The sequence below is a fragment of the Lithobates pipiens genome, unplaced genomic scaffold (genome assembly GCF_037356315.1).
Source record: "Lithobates pipiens isolate NorthernLeopardFrog02 unplaced genomic scaffold, aLitPip1_a1.2 Scaffold_8, whole genome shotgun sequence".
Lineage (NCBI taxonomy): Eukaryota > Metazoa > Chordata > Amphibia > Anura > Ranidae > Lithobates > Lithobates pipiens.
The window spans coordinates 650129574-650143634 of NW_027507903.1; the positions used below are offsets into that span (position 1 = coordinate 650129574).

A 14061-nucleotide genomic window follows, 5' to 3' on the forward strand; every position below is an offset into this window, starting at 1 on the left:
GATAAAGGGTCTGGTATGGATTTTTAGGGGGACCCCCACGTAAATTTTTTTTAAAAATTTGACACGGGGTTCCCCTTAATATCCATGTCAGACCTGAAGGGCCTGGTAATTGAATTTAGGGGAACCCCCACGCTTTTTTTTTTTTTTTATCAATGAATGAATGAATTGTTGGCTAATACAGAGAACAATCATTGAGTGTTCTCTGTATTACGGAGACCCGACAATTTAGCCGCGATTTTAAAAGACTTTTTTTCCTGCAGAAATGACACTTTGTGCAGGGACAGTTCTAAGCACGGGAAACATGCGCTCCTTCACAGGCATACTATAGACACCCCCCAGGTATGAAATTTAAAGGAATATTACACTTTTATTGTTTCACTTTAATAATTATTAAAATCACTGCTCCTGAAAAAACGGCCATTTTTAAAACTTTTTTTTGCATTGATCCATGTCCCCTGGGGCAGGACCCGGGTCCCCAAACACTTTTTAGGACTGTAACTTGCATATTACCCTTTAAAATTAGCACTTTAGATTGTGAACGTTCGAGTCCCATAGACTTTAATAGGGTTCTAAAGTTCACATGAAGTTTAGGTCTGTTCACAGGTTCTGGTGCGAACCGAACAGGGGGGTGTTCAGCTCATCCCTACAGATGAGACAGGTTAGACCAGACTTTCTCAACCTTTTCAACACAGAGGAACCCTTGAAATAGTTCTCTTTAGAAAATAGAACCCCTTCTAAAAATTTGAAATGTACAACTCATGATAAATTAGTGTGATGGTCGGTGGGAAGAATGGTCCTTACACTTGTGGTCATTGGGAAGAATTACCTCCTTACAGAGAGCTAAACAGATCAATGGTGTCAGCGGGAACTTATCCGAGAGGCAGAAATGGCCCAATGCTGAAGGAACCCCTACAACCTCTGGAGGAACCCTGGTTGAGAATCACTGGGTTAGACAATAAACAGAGGAGAGCTGCCGTTTGGTTTGATCTTGAACTGTTTCACAGGTATGTCATAGTAGGCTGTGTATCTCAGCAGGTCCATGCGCTTTTACATATGTAGCCAATCTTGTCCTCACAGTCCCGGTCATTCATGGATTTGGGTCCACCCAGGATCTCTGCACAGTGTTCCTTTTTATGATCATTATTGGGTTCTCCCGTGTTCCAGGCACTGTGAAAACAAAAGCAATACCCTATAAGAACATATTTTTTATAAGATTGGTCACTATTGCCCTTGATTTAAAAATGTGTATTTTTTTAGATTATGGAAAGCACACCAAGATCAACCAAAATCTCTTCAATAGCTTTGCAATAGCCTTGGTGTGGAGGTTGGGTCATCTCAAGAAGTCTTCTGGGATAATCCAGCACCCAATGTCCTTTTCGAAACCTAAAGAAGGGTCTTGCTAGAGTTCCACTATGAAAAGGAACCTCTCCACTAGGAAAAGGAACCTCTCCACTTAGAAAAGGAACCTCTCCACTATGGAAAGGAACCTCTCCACTATGAAAAGGAACCTCTCCACTATGAAAAGGAACCTCTCCACTATGAAAAGGAACCTCTCCACTATGAAAAGGAACCTCTCCACTATGAAAAGGAACCTCTCCACTATGAAAAGGAACCTCTCCACTATGAAAAGGAACCTCTCCACTATGAAAAGGATCCTCTCCACTATGAAAAGGATCCTCTCCACTATGAAAAGGAACCTCTCCACTATGAAAAGGAACCTCTCCACTATGAAAAGGAACCTCTCCACTATGAAAAGGAACCTCTCCACTATGAAAAGGAACCTCTCCACTATGAAAAGGAACCCCTCCACTATGAAAAGGAACCTCTCCACTAGGAAAAGGAACCTCTCCACTATGAAAAGGAACCTCTCCACTATGAAAAGGAACCTCTCCACTATGAAAAGGAATCTCTCCACTATGAAAAGGAACCTCTCCACTAGGAAAAGGAACCTCTCCACTATGAAAAGGAACCTCTCCACTATGAAAAGGAACCTCTCCACTATGAAAAGGAACCTCTGCACTATGAAAATGAACCTCTCCACTATGAAAAGGAACCTCTCCACTATGAAAAGGAACCTCTCCACTATGAAAAGGAACCTCTGCACTATGAAAAGGATCCTCTCCACTATGAAAAGGAACCTCTCCACTATGAAAAGGAACCTCTGCACTATGAAAAGGATCCTCTCCACTATGAAAAGGAACCTCTCCACTATGAAAAGGAACCTCTGCACTAGGAAAAGGAACCTCTGCACTATGAAAATGAACCTCTCCACTATGAAAATGAACCTCTCCACTATGAAAAGGAACCGCTCCACTATGCAAAGGAACCTCTGCACTATGAAAAGGATCCTCTCCACTATGAAAAGGAACCTCTCCACTATGAAAAGGATCCTCTCCACTATGAAAAGGAACCTCTCCACTATGAAAAGGATCCTCTCCACTATGAAAAGGAACCTCTCCACTATGAAAAGGAACCTCTCCACTATAAGGCCCCTTTCACACAGGTAGTGTCTGTTCAGCCTAGACTGATCCATTGCCGAGTTGGATCAGAACGGTATGGATGCCAGTGCCACATATGTGACACTCATGTCCATTCAGATGTTTCCTCCATGGAGAAACAGACCCATGTAATCCCTATAAGTGGGTGGATGGATGTACAGTAAGTTGACTTCTGTCCACCTATTTCCACCAACCACAGGTCCATTTAGTAAAAGTGGACTCAAACACACATTTTTTCCATTCAGTCTGATGGACCCAGAGGTGGGCGCATTTAAGTGCATAAAGCCACAAGCTCACTGGTCATTCAGCCACTGTTCATGAGATTCTGGCATTCAACACCGTCCAGACCCGCCACCCGCAGCCTTCAAAACTCTATGCCCTTGTACACACGGTCGGACATTCCGACAACAATATCTGTCGGATTTTGTCTGACGGATTTTGTCCGAAACTGGTGTTGCATACACACGGTCGGACAAAGTTGTCGGAAAATCCGATCATTCAGAATGTGATGACGTTATTTCGTTACGACGGGACTACGTTCAGGCTAGTAGCCAATAGCTTTGGTCTAGGAATTTGATCTGAGCATGCGTGGCACTTTGTCCGATCGGAATTCTCTACAAACGATCGGACAAAGTCCGATCGGATCATGTTGTCGGAAAATTTTATAGCCCAGCTCTAAAACGTTGTCGGTCGGTTATTCCGACGAAAACAGTCCGATGGAGCCCACACATGGTCGGATTATCCAACAACACGGTCCGATCTGACATTTTCCGTCGGAATGTCCAACTGCGTTTACAAGGGCTATGAGTGGCTGAATGCTGCAGCGGCTGGATGGAACTGGATGGTTCAGCCACTGTTCATGAGATTCTGGCATTCTTATGTGGGCAAAAGGCACCTTCTAACCCTGCCGCCGGCAGCCTTCATAACTCTATTGCCCCGTACACACGAGCGGATTTTTCCGTCAGAAAGAACTTAAATGATTTCCCGATGGAATTCCGCTCAAGCTTGGCTTGCATACACACGGTCACACAAAAGTTCTCGGAACTTTCGACCATCAAGAACGCGCTGATGTACAAAACTACGACAAGTCGAGAAAATGAATTTCAATGCTTCCGAGCATGCGTCAAATTGTTTCCGAGCATGCGTAAGAATTTTGCGCGTCAGAATTTGTACAGGCCATCAGAATTTCCGATCGGAAATTTTTCCGACCGAAAAATAGAGAGCCTGCTCTCAAACTTTTGCTGGCTGGAAATTGCCCAGCAAAAGTCCGATGGAGCATACACACGGTCGCATTTTCTGACCAAAAGCTCTCAATGGTCTTTTGCTGGCCGAATTTCCGATCGTGTTTATGAGGCATTTGAGTGCCTGAATGATGCTGCGGCTGGATGGAACTGGATGGTTCAGCCATGTTTTTCTTGTTAAATATTTTTATTGAAGCTATTATAATGGATACATAAACAATAATGCCATAGACGAAAGTGAATATAATGCCGCGTACACACGATCGAATTGTCTGGCGGACTTGGACCGGCAAACAATCCAGAAAACAATCCGCCTGACTTTCTAACAAACGGACTTGGCCACACACGGACACGATTTCTAACACGGGGAAATACAGCACGTATGACGGGATTAGAAAAAGGAAGTTCAATAGCCAGTAGCCAATAGCTTCCCTCTCGTACTTGCTTCTGAGCATGCGTCATTCTTAGTCCACCGGACTAGCACACTGACGAACGGATTGTCCGCTGAAAGCCAAGTCCAGCGGACAAATTTTGAGTCAAAACTACTTTCTAAGTCCACCGGACTTTACGATGAAAAAGTCCGCTGGAGCCCACACACGATCAAATTGTCCGGCGTAACGCAATTCGATTGTGTGTACGCGGCATGAGTGATACACAGCGAAAATATACAAAGGTTGTGACAATGGGTTTAACAAATCTGACAGTAATGAAAAAAGGTGATCCAACAATTGGTTGTTGCTGAAAAAGTCTAGGGCAAAAAGCCTCCAAAAACACACATCATATCAGTCCAACAAACAGGAAATACAATACCAACAGGTTAACCAGGATGGAAAGTCCTACAATATAACCAAGTATCATATGAGGAAAAACGTGAAAAAGGAGGAAGGAAGAAAAGAAGAAAAAGGAGGAGAAACGGAGGTGACGTTGAGTCAGACCAGGGCCGCAATACACAACCTTGATACAAAGCGGGTTGTCGAGGTTCAAGGAGGGAAGAGTCAAAACCAGGTGGAAGAAAATGGTCTACCCAAGGCTGCCATATTTTACGGTGCTTAGGAATCGTATCTTGTATGGTGGCCCCTGTTTTACTATGTACCATAGCTTGGGTCACCCTGTTTTTAGTCTCAATAGTACAAAGTGACGGGATCTTCCAGGCCCTAGCAATAATTTGTGTGGAGGTGGTCATAACTTGCAATAGGAGTTTCAACTGGGCTCTGGTAAAAATCGAGGGCACAGTGATTCAATAAAGCAAGTGCTTGGGTCAGGGTCTAAAGACTGATTAGCCAGGGTTGAGGCCATCTTGAAAATCTCTGCCCAAAACTGCCACACAACCAGACATGTTACCAAATATGAACAAGTGTACCTGCCTCCCCGCAATCACTAAAACACACAGAGGCATAGTTGGGTAAAAATTTGGAGGTTCTTGCAGGGACCAACAGCTGCGTTTTTAACAACCCCCAATGAGACCAATGGGATATCTTCACTGGGTGCCTGTGCTTCTCTATACGATGCAAACAGTACATGGCCAGTGAGAAGATGTCAGCAGGTTGCTGTGCATAGCTTCCTGATAAAATCATAGCACCCTGCCTTATTACTCCTCTCAAGAGTCCTCATCCCCGTTGCAAGTAGTGGGCTGGATCTTGGAAGGAAAAATGCCTTGATGGGTGGGTGACAGTCTGGAGGGATTGCAATTCCTATGTAGGCTGCATTTGCCTGCAGAGCGGCCTAGGTAATACCCACACGTGATGCCGAGCCTCCAAGACTGACAGAAGTAAAAAGTAGTAAATAAAAGTAGTGTGTAAGCAGGTGCAGTTAGCTAGTCCGCCACTAGGTGGCTCTGCCCCAAAATAGTGTGGCAGCAGGGAATTATATAAGAGGGTGTTAGGTCACCTTTAAAAAAAAGCCTTCCTGTAGTGATGTAATGGGTGGAGTTAGTGTTGGGACTCCTGCCTTTACACACACATGATCTTTAGCATCCCAGTCTTAGTCCGTAGGGTTCATTATTGAGTTGGCCCACCCTTTGCAGCTATAACAGCTTCAACTCTTCTGGGAAGGCTGTTCACAAGGTTTAGGAGTGTGTCTATGGGAATTGTAGACAGCTTTCCCAGAAGAGTTGAAGCTGTTATAGCTGCAACTGGTGGGCCAATATTGAACCCTACGGACTAAGACTGGGATGCCATTAAAGTTCGAAGGGTGGGCCAACTCAATATTGAACCCTATGGACTAAGACTGGGATGCCATTAAAGTTCATGTGCGTGTAAATGCAGGCGTCCCAATATTTTTGATAATAAAGTGCCTAGAAGGGAGTCGATGGTGTCATTTTTTTTTTATTTAATTCCCATAGACACACACCTAAACCTTGTCCACAGCCTTCCCAGAAGAGTTGAAGCTGTTGTAGCTGCAAAGGGTGGGCTAACTCAATATTGAACCCTACGGAGCAAGACGGGGATGTCCATAAAGTTTGAAGGGTGGGCCAACTCAATGTTGAACCCTACGGACTAGGACTGGGATGCCATTAAAGTTCGAAGGGTGAGCCAACTCAATATTGAACCCTACGGACTAGGACTGGGATGTCATTAACGTTCGAAGGGTGGGCCAACTCAATATTGAACCCTACTGAGCAAGACAGGGATGTCATTAAAGTTCGAAGGGTGGGCCAACTCGATATTGAACCCTACAGAGCAAGACAGGGATGTCATTAAAGTTCGAAGGGTGGGCCAACTTAATATTGAACCCTACAGACTAAGACAGGGATGCAATTAAAGTTCGAAGGGTGGGCCAACTCAATATTGAACCCTACGCAGCACCGGGAGCAATACGGGGATGTCATTAAAGTTCGAAGGGTGGGCCAACTCAATATTGAACCCTACGGACTAAGACTGGGATGCCATTAAAGTTTGAAGGGTGGGCCAACTCGATATTGAACCCTACGGAGCAAGACAGGGATGTCATTAAAGTTCGAAGGGTGGGCCAACTCAATATTGAACCCTATGGAGCAAGACTGGGATGCCATTAAAGTTCGAAGGGTGGGCTAACTCGATATTGAACCCTACGGAGCAAGACAGGGATGTCATTAAAGTTCGAAGGGTGGGCCAACTCAATATTGAACCCTACGGACTAAGACTGGGATGCCATTAAAGTTCGAAGGGTGGGCCAACTCAATATTGAACCCTACGGAGCACCGGGAGCAAGACAGGGATGTCATTAAAGTTCGAAGGGTGGGCCAACTCAATATTGAACCCTACGGACTAAGACTGGGATGCCATTAAAGTTTGAAGGGTGGGCCAACTCGATATTGAACCCTACGGAGCAAAACGGGGATGTCATTAAAGTTCGAAGGGTGGGCCAACTCAATATTGAACCCTACGGAGCAAGACAGGGATGTCATTAAAGTTCAAAGGGTGGGCCAACTCAATATTGAACCCTACGGACTAAGACTGGGATGCCATTAAAGTTTGAAGGGTGGGCCAACTCGATATTGAACCCTACGGAGCAAGACGGGGATGTAATTAACGTTCGAAGAGTGGGCCAACTCAATATTGAACCCTACAGACTAAGACTGGGATGCCATTAAAGTTTGAAGGGTGGGCCAACTCGATGTTGAACCCTACGGAGCAAGACGGGGATGTCATTAACGTTCGAAGGGTGGGCCAACTCAATATTGAACCCTACGGAGCAAGACAGGGATGTCATTAAAGTTTGAAGGGTGGGCCAACTCAATATTGAACCCTACGGACTAAGACTGAGATGCCATTAAAGTTTGAAGGGTGCACCAACTCAATATTGAACCCTACGGAGCAAGACGGGGATGCCATTAAAGTTCATATGCATGTAAAGGCAGGCGCCCCAATACTTTTGATAATATAGTGCCAAGAAGGGAGTCGTGGTGTCATTTTTTCTTTTTAATCAGTGCAGCGGGGAGAATTACAGATGACAGGCTGTTCTTCTACCAGCCATACTATGTACAAACAGTAGCGTTGCTAGGTGGGTGGCACCTGCCAGAGGGGTGACACCCGTGGATTGCGGGACCACTAACACCGCCGCTGCCCTGATGATCTGCGCCTCGCTGTGTCCCCAGTGGAGCGGACTGAAGCCGCCTCCTCCTCCTCTCTGTTTACATCCAGTGAGGAGGAGGAGCCCGAGGGACACACACACTGTGTGTATGTCTGTGACCGCGCTGTTCTGAGGTCTGTACTCTACATTTATATGTCTACTTATAAGTAGATGGATGTGTGTGAGGGGGCGGCGCTATGGGAAGGAAGAGGGGTGACTATGCTGATGGGGGGGTCTGCACTAAGGGGGAATTCTATACTGATGGGGGGACCTGCACTAAGGGGGGTGTCTTTTCTATACTGAGGGGGCCTGCCATAAATTAGGGGTGTCTATACTGCGGAGGTTTGCACTAAGGGGGTGTCTATACTGATGGGTGGGTTTGTATTATGGGGGTGTTTATGCTGATGGGGGTTCTGCAATAAGGGGGATTTTATACTGATGGCGGGATCTGCACTAAGGGGGGATTCTATACTGATGGGGGTCTGCACTAAATGGGGGTGTCTATACTGCAGGGGTCTGCATTAAGGGGGATTCTATACTGATGGGGGGTCTGCACTAAAGGGGGTTCTATACTGATGGGGGGTCTTCACTAAGGGGGGATTCTATACTGATGGGGGTCTGCACTAAGTGGGGATTCTATACTGATGGGGGGTCTGCACTAAGGGGGAATTCTATACTGATGGGGGGTCTGCACTAAGGGGGATTCTATACTGATGGGGGTCTGCACTAAGGGGGTTCTATACTGATGGGTGGTCTGAACTAAGTGAGGGATTCTATACTGATGGGGGTCTGCACTAAATGGGGGTGTCTATATTGCGGGGGTTTGCACTAAGGGGGGTGTCTATACTGATGGGGGGGGGGTCTGTATTAAGGGGGGTGTCTATACTGATGGGGGTGTCTATACTGTGGGGGTCTGCACTAAGTGGGGATTCTATACTGATGGGGGGGTCTGCACTAAAGGGGAATTCTATACTGATGGGGGTCTTCACTAAGGGGGGATTCTATACTGATGGGGGGTCTGCACTAAGGGGGATATTCTATACAGATGGGGGGTCTGCACTAAATGGGGGTGTCTATACTGTGGGGGTTTGCACTAAGGGGGTGTCTATACTGATGGGGGGTCTGAACTAAGTGAGGGATTCTATACTGATGGGGGTCTGCACTAAATGGGGGTGTCTATATTGCGGGGGTTTGCACTAAGGGGGGTGTCTATACTGATGGGGGGGGTCTGTATTAAGGGGGGTGTCTATACTGATGGGGGGTGTCTATACTGTGGGGGTCTGCACTAAGTGGGGATTCTATACTGATGGGTGGTCTGCACTAAAGGGGGATTTTATACTGATGGGGGTCTTCACTAAGGGGGGATTCTATACTGATGGGGGGTCTGCACTAAGGGGGGGATTCTATACAGATGGGGGGCTGCACTAAATGGGGGTGTCTATACTGTGGGGGTTTGCACTAAGGGGGTGTCTATACTGATGGGGGGTCTGTATTAAGGGGGTGTCTATACTGATGGGGGGTGTCTATACTGTGGGGGTCTGCACTAAGGGGTATTCTATACTAATGGGGAGGGTCTGCATTAAGGGGGGATTCTATACTGAGGAGGTCTGCAGTAAGGGGGGATTCTATACTGATGGGGGGTCTGCACTAAGGGGGGATTCTATACTGATGGGGGGTCTGCACTGAGGGGGGATTCTATACTGATGGGGGGTCTGCACTGAGGGGGGATTCTATACTGATGGGGGGTCTGCACTAAGGGGGGTTCTATACCGATGGGGGGTCTGCACTAAGGGGGGTTCTATACTGATTAGGGGGTCTGCACTAAGGGGGATTCTATACTGATGGGGGGTCTGCACTAAAGGGGGATTCTATACTGATGGGGGGTCTTCACTAAGGGGGGATTCTGTACTGATGGGGGGTCTGCATTAAGGGGGGATTCTATACTGAGGAGGTCTGCAGTAAGGGGGGATTCTATACTGATGTGGGGTCTGCACTAAGGGGGGATTCTATACTGATGGGGGTCTGCACTAAGGGGGGATTCTATACTGAATGGGGGGTCTGCACTAAGGGGGTTCTTTACTGATGGGGGTCTGCACTAAGGGGGGTGTCTATACTGTGGGGGTCTGCACTAAGGGGTATTCTATACTGATGGGGGGTCTGCATTAAGGGGGGATTATATACTGATGAGGGTCTGCACTAAGGGGGGATTCTATACTGATGGGGGGTCTGCACTAAGGGGGGATTCTATACTAACGGGGGTGTCCGTACTGAGGGAGGGGTCTGTACTGGGGGGGACAATAGTTGGTGGAGGAGGGGGTGACACCAATGTTTTCCGCACCAGGTGACACCAACCCTAGTGACGCCACTGTGTACAAATGATTTGTGCCCTTGTTCTTTATTAGATTTAGTGTTCTAGCGGTATATGCCTTTCCAGGTTTACAAACGCAGTAAGCTGAAGGACAGATTCAAGAACGCAGACCACAATAGGAAAGGATCTGGAATTCCTCCACGTCTTTGTACAAGTTCCCCTGGACGTTGGTTCCAATTCGGTTGGGAGTAGTGGGATCCTGTGTATCAGAGTCACTGGCTCTCATAAAGGGCTCTCGGCATGCGTTCATGGTTTCAATGAGAACAGATATTTACAGTGACCGGTTGTGCGAAGATTTTCCTGGTTTCTGAAGGTGTAAGCTTATGTAGGGTTTCCATCACACCTGGATGACCTCACCTGAAGGTTAGACGGCTCCCATCTGCCCACAGCCAATTATGGATGTTGTTATTGTCTCTCCTCAGTCCTATCCAGTATCTCCCATATGCTATGGTCGGCAGCAGAGAGTCCTGGACCAACAAAGAAAGAAATGCTCATCAGAAATATAAAGAAGACGTATACCAGAAGGAAGTGGACAGGTCACCATAATGTAGAACATATAATGCTCCTTTATCTCCTCTTGTGCCCTCCTATTCATTTCATAAAAAGTCTTTTTAAGCAACACCCGCAATAATCCTATTGTAACTTTTTCAATTTGTTGAAATATTTTATTCCGTGATTATAAACTACTCTCACTATAGCTAAGCTTTAACTGCTTGACTTCCAGAAGTTTTTTTTTACCCCCCCCCCCCCCCCTTTATGACTGGGGCATTTTTTGCTATTCAGCACTGCGCTACTTTAACCACTTCAGCCCCCGGAAGATTTGGCTGCTCAGGCCATTTTTATTTTTATTTTTTTGCGATTTGGCACTGCGTCACTTTTAACTGACAATTGCGCGGTCGTGCGACGCGGCGCCCAAACAAAATCGACGTCCTTTTTTTCCCCCACAAATAGAGCTTTCTTTTGATGGTATTTAATCGCCTCTGGGGTTTTTTTTTTTTTTTTTTTGTTTATAGCGCAAAAAAATAAAGAGCGACAATTTTGAAAAAAAAAAATGCATTATTTTTTACATTTTGCTATAATAAATATCCCCCCCCCCAAAAAAAAATAAAATAAAATTATATATATATATATATATATATATATATATATATATATATATATATATATATATATATATAGATAGATAGATATAGATATATATATCTATATATATATATCTATATATATCTATATATATATCTATATATATATATCTATATATATATCTATATATATATATCTATATATATATATCTATATATATATATATATATCTATATATCTATATATATATATAGATATATATATATATATATACATATATATATATATATGTATATATATATAGTTTTCCTCAGTTTGGGCCAATACGTATTCTTCTACATATTTTTGGTAATAAAAATCGCAATAAGCGTATATATTGATTGGTTTACGCAAAAGTTATAGCGTCTACAAAATTGGGGATACATTTATGACATTTTTATTATTATTATTTTTTTTTTACTAGTAATGGCGCCGATCTGCAATTTTTATCAGGACTGCGACATTATGGCGGACACATCAGACAATTTTGACACATTTTTGGGACGATTGACAATTATACAGTGATCGGTGATATAAAAAAGGACTGATTACTGTAAAAATGTCACTGGAAGGGGAGGGGTTAACACTAGGGGGCGATCAAGGGGTTAAATGTGTTCCCTGACTGTGTGTTCTAACTGTAGGGGGGAGGGGACTGACCATAGGAGATGACAGATCGTGGTTCCTAGCTAATAGGAACTCACAATCTCTCTCCTCTCCTCACAGAACAGGGATGTGCGTGTTTACACTCACACACACACACACACACACGTCCCTGTTCTGCCTCTCGTGCCCACGACCACATGTGGCTGGCAGTCATCGTGACCGCTGGCCACGCGCATCAGCACCACCGCAGGGTTAGCGGGCACGTGCGCCTGTTATTCTGCTTAAAGGAACCGATGTACAGCAACAACGGCTCACAGGATCGTGCCGACCTGCCGCAGTATAATGACGGCGGCTGGTCGGCAAGCGGTTATCTGGTCGATTGCTCGGTCATGTGACGCTGTACCCAAATTAACTTTTTATCGTGTTTTTCACACAAATAGAGCTTCCTTTTGGTGGTATTTAATCACCGCTGAGGTTTTTATTTTTTGCTAAATAAAAAAAAAGGGCACAAATCAAATTTGGGAAGACCGCTATATTTTTTCTATTTTATTCTATTCTATTTTTTCTATTCTCTTCTATCCTGTTCTGTTTTACTCTATTCTTTTATGTTCTATTCTTCTCTATTCCTTTATTTTCTGTTCTATTTTATTCTATTATTTTATATTGTGCTTTATTCTATTCTTTTCTATTCTATTTAGTTTTATTACATTATTTTTGTTAGAATTTCAGGAGACAGCTATATTCTTTTCTATTCAATTCCTTTATTTTCTATTATATTCCTTTATTTTCTGTTCTTTTCTTATCAAAATTCTAATTTTGGAAGATGACTATATTCTTCCTATTTTATTCTGTTAAATAGTTTCCTCTTCTATTCTCTGTTCTATATTACTATAGTCTATTATTTTATATTTTATTTTATTCTATTCATTTATATTCTAGTCCTTTATTTTCTATTCTATTTTATTCTTTTGTTTTCTATTCTATTATTGTATTATTTTATTTTCTATTCTGTTAAATTCAATTCTTTTTTGAGAATCAAATTTCAGAAGATGACTATATTCTATTCTATTCCTTTATTTTCTATTATATTCCTTTATTTTCTATTATATTCCTTTATTTTCTATTATATTCTTTTCTATTTTATTCTACTCCATTCTTTATTTTTATATTCTATAATACTCTCTTCTTTTCTATTATATTCCTTTATTTTCTATTCTGTTTACCCTATTCTTTTCTATTCTATTCTGTTAAATTCTATTATTTTTTTTAAATTAGAATTTTAGAAGATGGCGATATTCTATTATTTTATTTTCTATTATATTCCTTTATTTTCTATTCTATTATTTTATATTCTATTCTACTCTATTATTTTCTTTTATATTTTATAATACTCTAGTCTTTTCTAATATATTCCTTTAATTTCTATTCTATTTTATTCTATTCTTTTATTTTCTATTCTGTTTTACCCTATTCTTTTCTATTCTATTCTGTTAAATTGTATTATTATTTGTTTAATTAGAATTTCAGAAGATGGCTATTTTCTATTATATTCCTTTATTTTCTATTCTATTTTATTCTATTCTTTTATTTTCTATTCTGTTTAACCCTATTCTTTTCTATTCTATTCTGTTAAATTTTATTATTTTTTAAATTAGAATTTCAGAAGATGGCGATATTCTATTACTTTATTTTCTATTATATCCCTTTATTTTCTGTTCTATTTTATTCTATTCTTTTATTTTCTATTCTGTTTTACCCTATTCTTTTCAATTCTATTCTGTTAAAATCTATTATTTTTTAAATTAGAATTTCAGAAGATGGCGATATTCTATTACTTTATTTTCTATGATATTCCTTTATTTTCTATTCTATTTTATCCTATTCTTTTCTATTCTATTCTATTAAATTCTATTATTTTTTGAAATTAGAATTTCAGAAGATGACGTTATTTTATTCTATTACTTTATTTTCTATTATACGCCTTTATTTTCTATTCTATTATTTTCTATTCTATTCTACTCTATTTTTTTCTTTTATATTTTATAATACTCTAGTCTTTTCTATTATATTCCTTTATTTTCTATTATATTTTATTATATTCTTTTATTTTTTCTGTTTTATGCTATTCTTTTCTATTCTAGTCTGTTAAATTCTATTATTTTTTAAATTAGAATTTCAG

At 42.1% G+C, this 14061-nt stretch overlaps 1 protein-coding gene across 1 annotated transcript in view; it reads right to left on the reverse strand.

Moving 5' to 3' along the window:
• Positions 1–359: 359 nt before the first annotated feature.
• The window catches only part of LOC143961700 (uncharacterized), a 73108-nt gene continuing 59406 nt past the window's right edge, over positions 360–14061 (reverse strand). The window contains exons 11-12 of the mRNA XM_077471019.1: positions 10515–10624; positions 360–1167 (exon numbers count right to left, since the gene is read on the reverse strand). Of these exons, the coding sequence (XP_077327145.1) occupies positions 1029–1167; positions 10515–10624 (249 nt within the window). The 3' untranslated portion in view covers positions 360–1028. The remainder of the gene's footprint in view (positions 1168–10514; positions 10625–14061) is intronic.